Source organism: Panthera tigris, chromosome X (genome assembly GCF_018350195.1).
Source record: "Panthera tigris isolate Pti1 chromosome X, P.tigris_Pti1_mat1.1, whole genome shotgun sequence".
NCBI lineage: Eukaryota > Metazoa > Chordata > Mammalia > Carnivora > Felidae > Panthera > Panthera tigris.
Genome location: NC_056677.1, coordinates 58,857,733 through 58,875,811, shown reverse-complemented (window position 1 = coordinate 58,875,811; position 18,079 = coordinate 58,857,733). Strand labels below are relative to the sequence as shown.

The 18,079-nt window shown below is 39.9% G+C and overlaps 1 protein-coding gene across 2 annotated transcripts in view; it reads left to right on the top strand.

Moving 5' to 3' along the window:
- The first annotated feature begins 1,089 nt into the window (after positions 1-1,089).
- Positions 1,090-18,079, top strand: part of HDAC8 (histone deacetylase 8) — a 229,066-nt gene continuing 212,076 nt past the window's right edge. For both annotated transcript variants that reach the window (XM_042974402.1, XM_042974401.1), the window contains exons 1-4: positions 1,090-1,521; positions 2,044-2,096; positions 4,987-5,117; positions 6,634-6,775. In XM_042974402.1, coding sequence (XP_042830336.1) covers positions 1,297-1,521; positions 2,044-2,096; positions 4,987-5,117; positions 6,634-6,775 — 551 coding nt within the window. In that variant the 5' untranslated portion in view covers positions 1,090-1,296. The remainder of the gene's footprint in view (positions 1,522-2,043; positions 2,097-4,986; positions 5,118-6,633; positions 6,776-18,079) is intronic.

Sequence of the window (18,079 nt, the reverse complement as noted above, 5' to 3'; positions counted from 1 at the left end):
CATAGTAAAGGGAATGTTCAATGGCTTCAGTGTCAGGCAGACCTGGTTTTGAATTCCTGCTTTTCTGCTTAATAGGTATGTGACATTGAACAGCCATTTGCTCTCTCTCTCTAAACTGCATCTGTAAAATGGGCATAGTACAATATCCTTCATAGGACTTTTGCAAAGATTAAATGAGATAATATAGCCAAATGCATATCAGAGTGCTCAAGAAATGTTTAAAAAGTAAAAAATGCTGAGCTAGTTTTTAAAGGAGGTAAGGATGTTGGATTGTCTGAGGGGTGTTAGCAGGTCACTTCAGGTTGAGATGAGAGGTAGGGGGACTTGGGAATTGGCCAGCTTACATCATATCATAGGGGCTGCCAGGAGCTTGGAAATAACTGATGATAATTCTAAAAGTGCTTCAGGATATTATGTAATGTGAAGTCTCACACTACATAAATTATTTCAGTAACCCTTGTATAGCTCCAGAAGCAAAAGGAGGGAGGGAAGGGGAACTGCAGTTTGCAAACATCACTGAAAGTATGTGCTCACCCCCTCCCACACGAATTTTTAAAGAGTAATTTGACATCAGTGCTTGATTGGAATCTACAAAGCAATTTCAAGATTACCAGCCAGCCTCTTGAAAAATGCTTTTGGCTCTGCCAGAGTGAATTATTGAGGTTTTTAACTCTTACATGGATATGGATTGCTAATGATGAAAAGGAATAAAATTGCGTGCAAAATTTACTGTGTAAACTTTTCAAATCTTTTGCACCCATTTATTAATCCCTCACCAAAAAAGCCTGTCTAACGTAGGTGGGTGGTGCTGGGCTCTTGGTGGCCACATCGTGTCTATCTTTAAATATTTATATGGGTGTATCTGCAGATTGAAACAATTCACGAAGAGCTGGGCGGCTTTTTTGTTGTTGTTGTTTGCTTGCTTTTTTGTTTTTTTGTTTTGTTTTGTTTTTTTAGCGCTAAAACTCACATTCGCGGCTATTTTAGCAATTAGCCCCGGCTCTTCCGCTACTCGAACCCCTCAAAACTACATCTCCCAGCATGCTCTAAAGCTGGTCTGACCTCATTTCAAATGGCCCCGTAGGGCAACAAGGATGGTTAGTTTTGACCGTGCTTATTTGTCCCATAAATTATCGATCCTAATTGGCAGTTATTTGGGCTTTTATATTTGCCGACCTCTCGTTTTTGTACCGTGGTCACTAAATGAAGGGCTTCTGGCCTGGGAGGGCCCATGTATTCTTTCAATTGGTTGGGGAGCTGGGACAGTGTCTCTGGCAATAACGAGAATAGGAGGGAATGTTGACCAGGGAGCACCGCTGCGGCCGTTCAGAGGAGCAGGAACAGGAGCCCGGGCTGAGTCTGAAAAAAGCCGGATCCAGAAGGTGGCTCCGGAACGGCTGGAATTGGAAGATGGAGGAGCCGGAGGAACCGGCGGACAGTGGGCAGTCGCTGCCTCCAGTGTACATCTACAGTCCCGAGTATGTCAGCATGTGCGACTCCCTGGCCAAAGTCCCCAAACGGGTAAGAGAGGTGGGGATAAAAGACCGTGGGCTTTTGGGGTGGGGGTGGGGGCTGTTGGACCGGACGGCATTAGGAAGCTGAGAGGATTCCGGGCTGGGGGAAATCTTCAGCAGAAATTTGGGCAGGTGTGCTAGGGTATGGAGGAAGTGTTCCCTTACAGTTTCTGAGAGCGCCGCATTTATCCGCGGGGCGTCCAACGCACCGGAGGGGGTAGGGGTGCGGGGGAGGGGATGGTACTAGGGGATGGTGGCTCCACTACAAGGGATCCCTGAAGTGGAGAAGACGCTGCAAGAGAAACGTTCCAGCACCTCCGTGAGGCCCGGTGGCTTTCTCCTTAGCTATTTATATACTTTGTATCTATTTTGTCTAAAGTGCATTGCAACTGGTAAGTAAAAAGAAGCGAGGGGAGTTAAAAGTTACTTTCTTTGTTCAGGATGATGAAGTCGATGGTATTTCTCTGAATTAAACATTTAAGAGACGTTTTTCTGCCTTTTTTTTTTTCTTTTTTGTTGATGCTTCTAGGCCAGTATGGTACATTCTTTGATTGAAGCATATGCACTGCATAAGCAAATGAGGTAAGTTGTCTTTCTTGAACCGAGCCCTGAAGCTAAGTGCTCCTTAGTATCCTACTTCACAATGGAGCTAATTAGGAAGAGAATAGTCCTTTCTTTCAAAGTTTTTTGCAATTCAGTGTTTGTAATCTGCCTGTAACCTAGTGAATGCTCTTGAAGCATTAAGAAAACTTGAAAAAAGTACGTAAAGCAGTTAAGACCCATTAGAAATAAGATTCTATTACTGGAAGGGAAAGTAATCTAGGGATAGGTGCCCTGTGGAGATTTCAAGGTGAGTACATTAGGGTACTAAAACCCATCTGATGGAAAAGAAATTTTATTCACCTGTGACATGTTCTGAGATTTCTATGTGTTTATTTCTAAGCCAAATCTGAGGGTGTGTGTTCAACTTAAGATTTTTAGACACCCCATCACCATCACCTAACTTTTACAATTAAGCCTGGAGACAAGTCAAGACCAAAGCGAAACTACAACCAGACCAGAACTGAGCACACACTTAAGTGTTGCTTTAAAAAAAGAATGAACTTGCTGTTTATCATTATAAGAATGGATATTTTAGCCCTGTCACTGGTAGGATTATTTATGACATTGTATGGCCAAATAGGTGAATGTCTATTCTGACTTGTGTGGTATACTTCATTTATTCCCCCAGAAGGTAGTGTAATAGGCTTTCAAATTTTATCCTTATTATTAACAAAATCATTTATTGAGTACCTTTTTTTTTTTTTTTTTTTTTTTTTTTTTTTTGCCCATATGTTTGGTAGACGTGAGAACTATATGCCTTCCATCGCAGTTACTTAACTTTTCCAAAAATTACTTTATGGGCACGTGGGTGGTTTAAGCATCCAACTCTTGATTTCCACTCAGGTCATGATCTCACTGTTCGTGAGTTCGAGTGCCACATCAGGCTCCATGCTGACAGTATGGAGCATGCTTGGGATTCTCTCTCTTTCTCTCTCTTTCTGCCCCTTCCATGTGTGTGCTCGCTCTCTCTCTCTCTCTCTCTCAAATTAAATAAAATAAACATAAAGAATATTTTAAGACAAACAAGAAATCGATGCAAAGGAGAACTGTCCCATTCCCTTGCTATTAAGCAGAGAGGCTTTCTGTAAGTGTTTGTTAGATAAGAGGAAGGGCACTAGAAACCTTAGGGCAGGAAAACATCGCCCAAAAAACTGTAACATTTTTATTTTAATGCACAGATTTGTCATTTTCTTGAAGGAGAAGCAAGAGTCCTTGTATCTTGGCTATGTATATGGAAATTTTTTTGATATTTATTTATTTTTGAGAGACAGCATGTGGGGGAGGGACAGAGAGAGACAGAGGATCCAAAGTGGGCTCCGTGCTGACATCTGTGAGCCTGATGCAGAGCTTGAACCATGAGATCATGACCTGAGCCGAAGTTGCACCCTTAATCAACTGAGCCACCCAGGCGCTACTATATATATTTAATTGTTGAGACTGAGCTACAGGATTCTTCTGGCCTGCTTGGTGACAGTACTAGCCTATACAGTCATATTAATTCATGAAAAACCCATGGCTGAGTTCCCATTCAGCAAAAAAAAAAAAAAAAAAAAAAAAAAAAAAAAAAACCACTACTGCCTCCCTGTGGCGTAGGTCATCGCTTTTCCAACTTGAATGTACATATGAATCACCTTGTTAAATTCCGATTCAGTAGATCTGAGGTGGGGCTGAAGGCTGAAGTTCTGCCTGTCTGACAGGCTCCCAGGTGCTGCTGCTGCCGCTGCCGCTGCCGCTGCCGCCGCCGCCGCCGCCGCCGCCGCCGCCGCCGCCGCTGCCGCCACTGGTCCATAGACTACACTTTAAGGGGCAGTGGCAGAGTCAGGAAAAGAAATGGGGAATAGGCAGAGAAGTTAAAGGTGGTAAGTCCGGTTGTTAGCTTAACACCACCCTGTATTCTGAGTCACTTCTATTTGTCACTTCCTGTGAGAGCTTCTGAGCAAAGTCCCTTCTCTTCTTCCTCTCAGAGGTGGATATGAGGGACCAAATATAGGAACTTTTATGTTTTGAGTTGCCTATTTGTTATCTGTTAGTATTAACAATAATGATAGTCATCCACAAAGCATTTTCATATGTTATCATTTCATTTTCACATTAAGTCCCATAATATCTCCCCACTTTACAGGTGAGGAAACTGAACTACAGAAGTCAATTTGCCTGAGGTTATGGAGCTGATAAGTACAGAGTTAAGAAGAGGTGCTCAGTTCTCAACTCCAAATTCAAAATTCATGATAATAAAGTTGCCTATTAAAGTAAAATTAGGGGCAACTGGGTGGCTCAGTCAGTTAAGTGTCTGACTCTTGGTTTTGGCTAAGGTCATGATCTCACAGTTCGTGGAATTGAGCCCCAAATCAGGCTCTGTGCTGACAGTGCAGAGTCTGCTTGGGATTCTCTCTCTCCGTCTCTCTCTGCTCCTCTCCTGCTCTCTTGCTCGCTCTCTCAAAATAAATAAATAAACTTAAAAATTTTTTAAAGTAAAACTGTAGCTGAAAGGATTATATGTCCCAATTAGGAACTAATTCAAGTGCAAAGATCTCTGCCTACTAGTTTGTCATGGAAGTTGTAACTCACAGAGTGAAGTTTGTCCAATATCTGATTATTTCACTTAAATATAATCACTCGCTTTTTTTTTTTTACTACCTGTGAACTCAAGGAGATCTGTCCTCTCATCCCTTATTAGTGGAATCATTACATAGATGTGAGGAAGTGAAGACTACATCAGTAAAGGAAGAGAACATGTTTATTATTTCAGCCCACTGGAACTGGGAGCTGGGAGTTGTATTTTCTGCTCAGACTGCTGGCTCCTGCTTCCAGTTTCTGGCATACTCTGGTTCTGACTCACTCACCTCTCTTTGTTCTCTGTTATTATTAGGATAGTTAAGCCCAAAGTAGCCTCCATGGAGGAGATGGCCACCTTCCACACTGATGCCTATCTGCAGCATCTCCAGAAGGTCAGCCAAGAAGGAGATGACGATCATCCAGACTCCGTAGAATACGGGCTAGGTAAAGTCATTACTGGGCAATGATGGGAGGTAGACAACCTCCACCTATAAATTGTAACTACTTATTTTACAACTTGCATGAAAGTCTTTATTTTTTAATTAAGAACTAATGTGTTAACCACAATATTAATCTCTTAGCTTAAACACCTATCTCACTTAACAAGCAAACCATATGAGTTGAGCAAAACCAAATGATGGATTAGACGGAGGAAAATCTTTTAGTTGCTTAGGCCCAATAGCAGTGCCCATATTGGGTCTGGCTGTTAAAACTTGAGTACATGTTTATGTTCTGGATAAGTTTTCAACCCTATTTCACATTAAACAGCTGTATTTTTTTAAACTGTAGGTGGCCAATGGGATAGTCTAGAGAAATAGCATGGTTTAGTAGAACTCTGGTCTGGGAGATAGTGAGTCAAGGGACCTGGGTCCCAGACCTGGCTCTGTATGACCAAGATAAGATATATCACCTCTCAGGACTCTGTTTCTCCATCTGTAGGGTGTGACTAGCTAATCTTGAAGGTTTAGCCTTTCTAGGTCCAATGCTTTAAAAAAATTATTTCCCCAACATTGGAGATGTTTGCTTCTCATTTGGAAGCTGATGTTACCATAGGAGCTTTTTGGTAAGATATGTTGTTGTCACATCTCAAGCTATTCCTCCTAATAGAGTTCCAGACCCACTTCGAATGTGTGGAGGTGGGACCTTCCTCCTACACCCCCAATCAATGCTCAGGACACTAGTTGGGTGTCCTACAATTCAACTGTGACACTATCTGCCCGGAGATAGCATCAGATCCCACAAGTTAAGGACTCAGTACCACAACACTGCTCTACTCTTCAGATACCAATCACAAGCCCAGGTTGTTACCTGTGCTTCTGACTGGCCATAAATCAGACGTCCCCACAATCCCCTCTTTGGGTTTAATTTTCTAGAGCAGTGCACAGAACTCAGGGAACCCATTTAATCACTAGATTACTAGTTGCTTATAAAAGGATATGTATAACTCAGAATGGCCAGATAGAAGAGATGCATAGGGCAAGGTATGATGAGAGGATGTGGAGCTTCCATGCACTCTCCAGGCATACCAGTCTCCCCACATCTCCACGTGTTCACCAAACCAGAAGCTCTCCCAGCCCTCCTTTTGGGTTTTAGGAGGCTCCGTTACATAGGCATGACTGATTAGATCATTGACCAATTGGTGATTGAACTCAATCTCCAGCCCCTTCCTCTCTCAGGAGGTCAGGGGATAGGACTGGTAGTTCCAACCTTCAATCACCTGATTTGCTCCACTGGCTACCAACCTCCATCCTTAGGTGTGATCCACAGGTCACCTCATTAGTATCACAAAGACACCTTTATTGCTCTCATTGTTCAGGAAATTCCAACGGTTTTAGGAGCTCTGTGTCAGAAATGGAAATGAAGATCATGTATAAATATTTCTTATTATATAAACCACAGTATCACACCTCCTCTTTCTCCAATTCATCTTTTAACAAACTCTTCTGATGTTTGCCCAAAGGTTATGACTGTCCAGCCACTGAAGGGATATTTGACTACGCAGCAGCTGTAGGAGGGGCTACAATCACAGCTGCCCAATGCCTGATTGATGGAATGTGCAAAGTAGCAATTAACTGGTCCGGAGGGTGGCATCATGCAAAGAAGTAAGAAAATGACCTTTCTGCTTTCTGCCTCTTTCCTTGAGTCAGTTTCTCAGTTATGTAAACTCTTATGCTTATTGTATTGGCATTTATTGGGAGACTTGTGTATGCATATAGCACTTTACCAGGCATCCTGAAGAGATACAAGTGAAATAGAAGAAGATGGGACAATATAATGGAAAGCACACCATTGAAAGGCAGGATACCTGGCCTCTATGCCTAGTTTTTCTACAAACTTGGCTAACTGACCTGGAAAGATTAACCTCTCTAAGCCTCAGTTTTTCCATCAGGAAAATGGGCAGGGCAAAGGATATAACTAGACAATGTCTACATTTCTTTCCAGCTTTTGGGAAATTCCCCTCACTTCAAGGGACTTATGCTCTAGAAACACTAACAAAATTAGAATAATTAGGGAGCAATATCAATTTTTTACCCACTGAATATATGTATGAGCTGAAGAGATTTAGCAGTATGGAGAAATTAATCATGGAAGTCTTGGAAGAGGTGAATTTTAGAACTAGTTCTGAAAGAAGTGGCAAACAGATTTTCAAACAGGTGGAAAATTAATGAGAATAGATTTAAAACAAAATGCTGAAGAATCAAGAAGGAAGCTCATGCTACCATCTCTAGGGATAGTGGCAACCAACTGAGAGAGTTCAGTGTCACTCTAAGGACAAAGGGCTTCTGAAACAGCTGTTCTCAGGTGCATACTGTTGGCCATGACTTTGATACCCCTTGGTGCTCTGGAGTCCAGAGAAAATGGCACTTTGTTTTTCAGAATAAAACTTTGAGTACAACCTCAGCAGATGAAGGTTAAGATACTAATATGGAATTCATTTCATCAAATCGGCAGATTTTCTGTGTGACCAAGGAAGTCCTTGAGAAAATTTACTACTAGAATCTACTACTGAGGTGATGGCGCTAAGAGAACCAGTGTTTAATAAAGAGTTTTACATGGCCTTAAAAACAAAGAGAAACAGCTTACCTTCTGTTAGCTTTTGCTCTATTAAAAAATTTTCAAAATAAAGACAGTGATTCCTAGGACAAAAAAAAAATGACCCTCCTTTAAACCACATATGAAAGGCAGAGTGGGGAGGGGGGAACCCAGCCTCTCTGAACCAATGACCTCTATTCGAATCCTCTTGTGCTTAGCAAGTTGGGAAGAAAAGTAATGTGGTTTCGTGGAAAATGCCTGATCCTGTGAATTAGATCTAGTTTCTGCATGTGGCACTGGAGGATATTATACATTTAGTTTTTTATAATTTTTTGAATTTTTTTAATATTTATTTTTGAGAGTCAGAGACAGAGCATGAGCAGAGTACAGGCAGAGACAGAAGGAGACCCAGAATCTGAAATAGGCTCCAAGCTCTGAGCTGTCAGCACACAGCCTGGCACAGGGCTTGAACCCACAAACTGTGAGATCATGACCTGAGCCAAAGTCGGACGCTTAACCGACTGAGCCACCCAGGAACCCCAGATCTTATATATTTAAATTCAGGGCCTGGATCAGTTTCTAGTGGAAGACCCAGATACCTGCCACTTGTCACTGTTTTCCTTTGAAATGAAGCATACTCAATCTAGAGCCAATCATGGCTGCTTCTGGGCTACATGCAGGTGGGTATTATCTTAACTGTTTCAGACAGCTTTCAGATGATCCTACCTGGAAACAGACACTGTGGTGAATAGAAATTACAGAGAGTCTCTAGGGATTGCCCCAATTCTGGTCCAAATTCTAGGGGGTTCTTGGCACCTCTGGAACATCTCTGCAAATGGACTACAGGCATGTAGCCCACCAACTTACATCTAGCAAGCATTATCTATTATAACCACAATATTTGTTTAAACTTTTCCATCCCCAAATACTTGTATGGATTCAGACATGCCATTTATTCATTCAGCATGCACTGATTAAGCACCTACTATATGCCAAGCATATGTTTATCATCACTAATAAGCAGAGATATAAAAATGGAAGCATGGTATATTTTCCCCGACCAATTTTGAAAACAAATCTTCAAAATATCCTTGTTCTGGCATGGTTACAGTGAAACTGGTGCACTCTTTTTGAAAGCTTTGGAAATAAGTGTTTAAAAGAGTGGGGAAAATGTTCATACCTGTTGACCCAGTAATATTATTCTTAGCAGTCTATTGTAAGGAAATAAAACCAATCCTGCCCTCAAGAAATTGATACCTTAAGAGGTAAGGCAGCAAATAATTGCATTCAGAAACTAAAAAACAGTGATTTTCAAAGACAATTCTTCAAAAGAAGAATGATGAGGGACTAATGCTATTAGATATTAAACATACAAAACTAGAATAATGAAAACACTGGTACCACTGTTATAAGATTAGACAGATGATATTATGGTATGCTCTCCAAAGAGATTTTACATATAAGAATTCAGTCTATTATAAAAGATGCTTTGCAAGTGAATAGGAGTGGAAAGGATTGTTCAGTAAATGATGTTGTGACAGCTGGTAGCATTTATACCCTCATCTCCTGTAATAAACTAAAAGAAGTGGCAGCTAGATTGAAGAGTTAAATATAAAAAATCAAATTAAAAAAAAACTAGAATGAATGGATATTTATCAAGCTTCTGAAGGGGAATAGATTTTCTAAGCTTAGGAAGTAATATAAAAAATTCCCAAAAGAAAAGATCAACAAATTTAGATATATAAAATTTTAAAACCAAAATAATTTTTAAAAGTTTTGTGGCCATTTAAAAAGTAAGATTTAAACACAGACTAAAAAGGCATATTTGACAAAAATATGACAGAATGTGACAGGTTTATATTTTCTAAGTAAGGCACTTATACAGTATGATGTATAAGAAGTATGGGCAAAGAGCACAAATAGACAATTTACAAAGGTGTTTAAGAACAACTGGAAAACATGGGGCAATGTTCATCACTACTGATCAAAGAAATGCAAATTTAAACAACTAAGTAGCCTCTCTTTAAGCCAGAATTGAAAAAGATGGTACTTATTTGGCTGGTAATAGTGTTTCAGCCCCTTAAAGTAATTTGGTAGCTAATGTGTATTAATGCCCTTTATCTACCTTTGGGATAAGGACTGATGTCCTTTAATCCTACTACTGAGAATATTTCCAGAAAAAATAATGCAAAATATACAAAAAAACTATTTGCATGGAAGCCTTTATCAGTGTTACTTATGAAACAAAAAAAAATTGGAAATAATATGAATATGTAGTAATAAGGAAATGGTGAATCTACTCCATAGAATATTATGCTATTTTTTAAATGATGATTATGAAGACTATAGAGCATTTCAGAAAAATACTTATGTGTTAATAAAAAATCAGGTTTTAAAATTGTATGCACACTGCAATTACTACTTTATAGAACATACACATATTAAAAAAAACAGTGGGAATAATAATAGTGGCTATATTAGGGTGGCAGAATTATTGATGATTTTTAAAAATGTGTTTCTTTAGTTTGCAAAATTTCTGGAAAGAGATTTTATTACTTTTGCAGCTAAAATATTACCAAAATAAAAAGATGCAAAAAAAAGTTACAGCAAATATTACAGATGTTTAAATTCTTTATTCTAATTGATTTTTTTTTTTTTTTTTTTTTAGTTATTTGCTTTTGAGATAGAAAGGGAGAGTGAGAGAAAGAACTAGTCAGGAAGGGGCAGAAAGAAAGGAAAGAGAATTCCAAGCAGGCTCCACGCTGTCAGTGCAGAGCCCTACATAGGGCTCAATCTCACCAACCATGAGGTCATGGCTTAGCCGAAACCAAGTGTCAGACGCTTAACCGACTGAGCCACACAGGCGCCCTTCTAATTGATTTTTTAAAACACTAAAATTTAGATAAATGGACAAAAGACATGAACAACTAATTCACAAAAGAGGAAACAAATAGTAAATAAACATGAATAAATATTTAGCATCACTGATAATTATGGGAAGAGAGATTGAAACATAGTATATACATGTATACATTTTTCTCCTCCCAGATTTGAGCTAAAGGAAGAAAGATTTTTTTACCTCATATATCTATAACTCTTGGTAATCTAACCTAAGGAAATAAGCCAATCCAAAATATGGAAAAGCTGTGTGTATGAAGATGGTCATTTCTCTCTTATAGCCAAAAAAGAGGAGGGAGACCTGAATATCCAACAACAGCAGAATGGTTAAGTTTTATACTGTAACATATCCACTTGATGGGCTATTATGTAACCATTAACAAATGGTGGTTAGGATGACTGTATAACAAAAAAAGTACATATTGGGGTGCCTGGGTGGCTCAGTCAGTTGAGCATCTGACTTCGGCTTAGGTCATGATCTCACGGTTGGTGAGTTCAAGCCTCAAGTCGGGCTCTACACTGACGTGTGGAGCCTGCTTGGGATTCTCTCTCTCTCCCTCTCTGTCTGCTCCTGCCCCACTCTCACACTCCTCTCTCTCTTTCCCTCCCTCCCTCTCAAATAAAATACAACTTTAAAAAACAGTGAATATTGTATAATGTTGGCTTTGTTTTTAAAGGGCAGGTAGCTATAACATTGTACATTCACTGTGATTAGTCATGTAAAAAAATAGATGCTTATGAAAAAAGAATTTTTTTCTTCTTAGAAGGAAATACAACAAAATGATACTGGTGACTTTGTGGGGATGATGATATTGTGAAAGATATAGATATATATAGATACACACATACACATACATACATACACACGTATACATGTATCTTTTTTCTGTTTCCTATATCTTCTCTAATGTGTATTTTATCAGCAGAACTTTTTATAGTAAAAACTGCTTGGAACAAGGTGGGAAGCAGTTACAGTACAGACACAATATGACCAGTGTATGCTCCAGTTATGTGCAGGGTGGTGGAGTGTACAGAAGAAGGAGAAGGAGTTTGCCTTCCTATCGTCAGCAAGGATGGAGATTTCCAAGCAGAGGGAACAATAAAAACAGGGCAGTGGAAAGTATGGGGCATTTGGAGAATTGAAAGTAGTTAAATGTGGCCAGAATGTGAGGGCAAATAGAGCAAGACCAGACTGTAAAGGTTTTGTAAGCTATGCTGAGGAGTTGGACTTTTTTCTCGGGCCAGTGGGGATTTACTGAAGAATTTTAGAGAGGGTGGCAATGTGCTGATTGGATCTGAGGGAACTGAGACTAGAGAGGAGAAGGCCATTGCAATTATTCATTTAACAAACTTTTATTAAGCTCCTGCTGTATTCCAGATGATGAGGAAATAAAGAGTTATACAGGAGGTTCTTACTACTCGAGGGTACTTGGTACCAGACAGAAGGCCACTTAGTGAACCCATTTAAAAGAGGGACTAAACCATCAACCTGACAAATGGATAAAGAAGATGTGGTTTACATATACAATGGAATACTACTTGGCAATGAGAAAGAATGAAATCTGTCCATTTGCAGCAACATGGATAGAACTGGAGGGTATTATGCTAAGTGAAATAAACCAGGCAGAGAAAGACAGATACCATATGCTTTCACTCATATGTGGATCTTGAGAAACTTAACAGAAGACCATGGGGGAGGGGAAGGGGGGAAACAAAAAGTTACAGAGAAGGAGGGAGGCAAACCATAAAAGACTCTTAAGGACTGAGAACAAACTAAGGGTAGATGGGGGTTGGGGGAGAGGGGAAAGTGGGTGATGGGCAGGGATGAGGGCACTTGTCGGGATGAGCACTGGCTGTTGTATGGAAACCAATTTGCAATAAATTATATTTTAAAAATAAAAGGAGGACTAAAATTTTAGAGTAAATAATGGAGCAGGCAGGGCTTGATTAGTATACTAACTTGAATAATTAAAAACTGTTAAAATACGTTTGTGTCTTAATAGAATTGAATGCTATGTAATTCTTACAACAAACAAAGAATGCATTGAGGATTGATTGCTTTTGTTTGGGGCTAATTTTTCAAGCAAAAGTGTGCAACATTTCAAGATGGTACATTTGACTTTCTGTGAGATTTTTGCAGCACAATCGTTAAGAGGGTTGATTTTGCCAAAAATGTTCAAGGGCTTTTCCAGTTTTTCTGAGGGCTTCTCCTTAATCATTTGGTATTCAAATCACTCTCTTTTAAACAACTTTTAAAATCATTATCCTTAGTTATTTTTCTCCTCTTCATCTGTAAACTGGTCTACAGATCCTGGTTGTCAGTTTTGTGTGTTAACTTCATGATATCTTGCATATTTTTACAAGATTTGTAATTTTACTTTGTGATAAATTTGTAGTGAATTGCTCACTGATATATATGACAATCCATAAAAAACATAGTGATTGAACAGATGGATAGAGATAGGTACTAGTGTTTAAACGAGTAGGTTGTTTGAATGGAGACTGACAAAAGTGGTCAGTTCATTAGCAAATGCCTTCATACTATGACAGCTTTTGTATCCCTAGGAAACCTCAAAACCTTGATACTTCTGGGGCTAAGGCAATAAATTCTCAGTAATAAGAACTTTCTGTATCAGCAAAAGTCTAGTGCAGTGTTTTTTAAAGTGAGAGTTGCAGCTCACTAACAGAACATTGTATCAATTTAGTGGGCTGCAGCCAGCATGTTTTGATCCCAAGGTGGATTTCATGAAACTTGTTCTAGTGTATGTGTATGTATTTGTGTGTACTAGGCCACAATGTAAAATGTCAAGTCACTGTGGAGTGAAATGACTGTGAACTTTGAAATAAGACTTAGGTACAAATCCAGGCCACACCATGTACTGGCTATGTATATAACTTTGGGGTTATTCCAGAAACAGCATGTGCAGGGACAGAGATGCATGAAGGCTGAGGGAACTTCCGAGTCTGTAATTAAAGCTGGAACTCCTGTAGGTAAGTGACTGTAAGTAAGGTAGGAAAGGTATAAAGGGTCCTTATATGCCAAGCTACATAGTTTGAACTTAATCCTTCAGATCAGTGGTTCTTGACCTGTTTTGGTCATGGACCCTCTGAAAATCTGATGAAAACTATGTATACTGTCTACTGTGTAGAAAAGTGCACATACACAAATTTTTCCTTGTAATTTCAGAAAGTATAAGACTCTCTTAAAGCCCTTGTCTGGATGGATGGATCCCTGGTTAAGAACCCTGGCTTTGGACAATGAAAAATCACTGAAGAAAGCTTTATCCAGGAGTAGGTAACATGATCAGATTTGCATTTTAGGGATCTGATTCTAGCAAGTCAGCAGGTAAACTGGTGGAGAGTTGGGGGAGGATGTTGATAGAGAAATTGATTAGGACTTTACTGTAATAATCTACCCAAAAGGAAGTGAAAGCAGTGGTGATGAGCATAGAAGAGCAAATAAATTCAGGAGCCATTTAGTAGCTAGAAGAGATAGGAATGGTAAGCAATTTAATATAAATGATAAGGAAGGAGTGATCTAGATTTCTTGTGTAGATGACTGAGTAAATTTTATTACCGTTAACCAAGAAGAGTAAGAGATGAGAGCTGATGTGATTATGGAACATGTAATCAGAGATGTCTCCTAGAGAGCTGCTAACAGGGTCCAGCCCAGGAATTTTGAGCCTCTATTGTACATATGAAATACTTGGGGGTCTTGATAAAATGCAGATCTGGTTCAGGAGGTCTGGGATGAAACTTGGGAATCTGCATTTCTAACAAACTCTCAGATGATACTAAATGCTGCCAATCTGTGGCCCATACTTGGAATAGCAAGATGCTAGAGCTCAGGATAACTATCTTCACTGAAAATACAGATTTGGGCATCAACAGCGTGATAGGTGGTGATTAAAACTAAGAAAATAGATAAAAATCACCTGAGAGGCATCTTTAATACAGAAAAACAAAACAAAACAAATACTGAGCCTTGTGGAATGCCAGTGTTTACAGGACAAGTAAAAGAAGATAGGCTTACAAAGGAATCTGGAGAAGAAATGTTCAAAAAGATAGGAAGAGAATCAGAAAAGACTTACCAGAGAAATCAAAAGTGAAAATTGAGAAGACCAGGTTGGAGAGTAGTGTCTGCCACCAAAGCAAAAATTGATTCTTGTGAGTGGGGGAAAACAAAAAACTTAGATGTTACATGGTTTATGATGTGCAGTATATCTGTGATATTAAAATTTTATAGAGTGGTCAATTAAGACAACGTATCTAAAAAGGCTCCTTGGATTAGGAAATGACAATGAGCAAATGATTGAGAAATAGTTCTGTAAAGAAGTAAAATAAGATTGGTCAGTAGGGAGGTTATGGCAAAGAAGACTTCAAAGGATGCAAAGGAGTGTGCCAGGGAGACAAGAAGGTGAACAGCATTCAGAAAGCCACAACCACCTTTGTAAAAGCAGAGTGATGTAAAATAGCTTGCTGAATTTGGGAAACTACACACTGCCCTGTAGTGCTGGAGGTGTTAAAGTACCAAGTGGATAATGGCAGAAGGTGAGGTAGAAAAGTAGGAAATGGGTTATGAAAGGCTTCATGAATATCTGAATCCCCCAAATTAAAAATGTAGATATCTAGTTCTCTCTCAGAGATCTTGATTGGGTAGGTTTAGAGTAGTGTGTCAGAACCTACAACTTCCAAACTTTAGGAGTGATTCTGATGTGCATACTTTGAGAAACTCTGTAGTAGGAAATGGGGGGGGGGCACTGCAAAATTATGTGAGGAAGTAACATGAGATCTGTATTTTAGGAAACTAACTCTGTAGTCATAGAGGATGGAAGGATTGAAGGAAGTGTTGACTGGAGGTAGGGAGACTGAATAGGGCACCAGCAAGTCCTCCAAATGACAAGTGATGAAGACCTGATCTAAGGCAGAGTAGTGAGATTGTGGGATGGAGAATGGTGAAGGCTGACTTGAGACAGCTTTAAGAGATAAAATCAAGTATTAATGATTAGTGGATATGAGTGGAGAGGAAAGAGGAGGAAGATAACTCAAGTTTCTGGCTTCCTTGAGCGGAGTCCCAAAGAAAGCAGGATATTGATAACAATAGCCAACGTGTTGAGCTATATGCTAGATGCTACCTTACCTGAATTTTGTCTCATATATTCTCATAGCTCTCATATATTCTCATATTAAGAAGCAGATGTTGTTATTTTCTCTCTTTTACCCATTTGGAGTACAAAGAGGTTAAACAACTTGCTCAAGCTTGGTAAGTGATCACATTGTTATTCAAACCCAGGCAGCCTGATTTTTCCAACCTATGTACTTAACCCTTGTAAACCTCAATAAACAAGAATAGGTGTTGGTGTGCAGCAAAGGTAATAGCCAGGGAAAGTGGATACTCCAATTTGGAGATGGAGGTGGAAGCTAAAAATAGAAACAGAAGTGTTGCCAGTATATAAAGTGGTGGTGCAAACTATGAAAATGGACAGGATTACCTAGGGAAAAGGCAGAGAGTTAGGAGAAAAAGAAAGTAGAGCCTAGAGCCCTAGGAAACACCAACTTGTAATGGGCAAGTATAAGAAGAGGCCCCAGTGAATTCAGCCAAAAAGTGACAATCAGGGCCAGCTAGATAATCAAAATAGAAAGGGACCATGGAATCCCATGGGAGCAGAGGAGTTTAAAGAAGCAAAAAGCTCTCAGCAGTGCCATGTGCTATGGAGGGGTCAATCCAGAGAAGTACTAAAATGTCAGTCATATTTGGCAAGTAACATAGTCACTAATGATTTTGGTAAGATAACATCCTGGAGAGGGATGGGAATACAAAATGTTGAAGGGTGAGCAGGAACTAAGGCAATGGACAGGAAAGGAACATAAACTGTCCAAAGGTTTCAATGGGAAAGAAAGGAAAGAGGAGGGCAATGGTCAAGGGAAAGTGAGGCTTGAGGGGTGCTTGTTGGGTTTGCTCTAAAAGATTTAATAATATGTATGGGCTGAAAGGGAAATATTGGAAATATGAGAAGGATAAGAAATGGAGCAAAGTCTCAGAGAAGGCAGGAGAGGATGGGGTGAGTGGCTTTGGGAGAAGGAGAACCACCACTTGTGAAGCCAGAGCAAAAGAAGGGAAGGAGGGTGTTACAGACACCCTGAGTGTACAGACACACTGAGTGTGTTGCCTACTAGTGAACTGAAGAGTGCCTGCACAATGACCAATACTCTCTGTAAAACAACTCTTGCTCTCTTCTATCACTTCCTCACAGACTGCTTTGAATCCTTTGTTTCTGCTTTTTGTAGTCAGACTCTTAGGAAGTCATCTTGTCGCATCTAGATTCCCTTAAATGGGACTCACCCTGTCCATGTAAACATGTGCTAGGAGATATTAAAACCCAACACAGAACAGTGACTCCTAACCTCCAGAATTGTCTGGAGATATCTTATTTGTCCACTTTGACTGGCTATTCCTCATTCTTGCCTTCTGGTGTCTCTTAACCTATTTGACTCTGCATCTCAGCTCCCAATATTTTCCTTTATCCTGTTCTGATAATCCATTTAAGACCTACATCTCTAGCTCAATGATGCATTTCATCCTCCCACATTCCTGTTTATGTCCTCTTGTCCGATAACATTTCTGCCTACCACATGGCAACACCGGATCTTTGCCAGCTGGGCCCACTCTGTCCTGCTTCCCTGTGAGAAGAGACAGAGATATATCCTAGAATGCTGTTGGTTTCTGGTACTTCCACCTGGGGGGCAGCAAATGGTAGAGCCATGAAACTGCCTTGTGTCTTGGCAAGCTGTACAAGAATGTAGAACTAGACCTCTAGCTCTTAGGTACTACCCACCTGGAAATTATGATCAAAGGCACTAGAGCTGTATCATCAAGGCCTCCAGTTCCTTATGCATGGAGTGAATGACAGTGGATTGCATTACAGTTTCCCCAAAGGGCTGTATGCAGAGTATAACTTGTTAACTGAGTGGCCAGCCCCGCTCCTGTATTTGCACTTCTTGCCCTCCAACCTTTACAAACAGATAACTACATGAAAATGGAGGCCTGGATTCTCTTTATACCCATTCAGTGCTGGCACCTGGAGAACAGACACATCACCAGACAGAAGAGACATGCCTTTACTGTAGTAGCCCGGATCATTCTTTCAATATGTGCCCAACCTGTAAGGCACCAGCCCTTCCATCAGAAGACTGCCCAGCCAGGCAGCAAAGTAGGAACCAGCTAAGACATGCTTTGTTCCTATGGCATCACCACCCCTAGCCTCTAGAGGATGAGATGTGTTCTTATACTTCCTTTAGAACTGGGGAGGACCATACATCACAGTAGTTCAGTGTTGTCCAGGGAATCCCAGCTCCCTCAATTACTAGCTGTAAAACTTCTGTGCCTCAGTGTCCTCATTTGTAAATTGGATATAATAATTTATCTACCTTATAGGGTTATAAGGATTAAATCTAATAATAATTACATTAAAAAG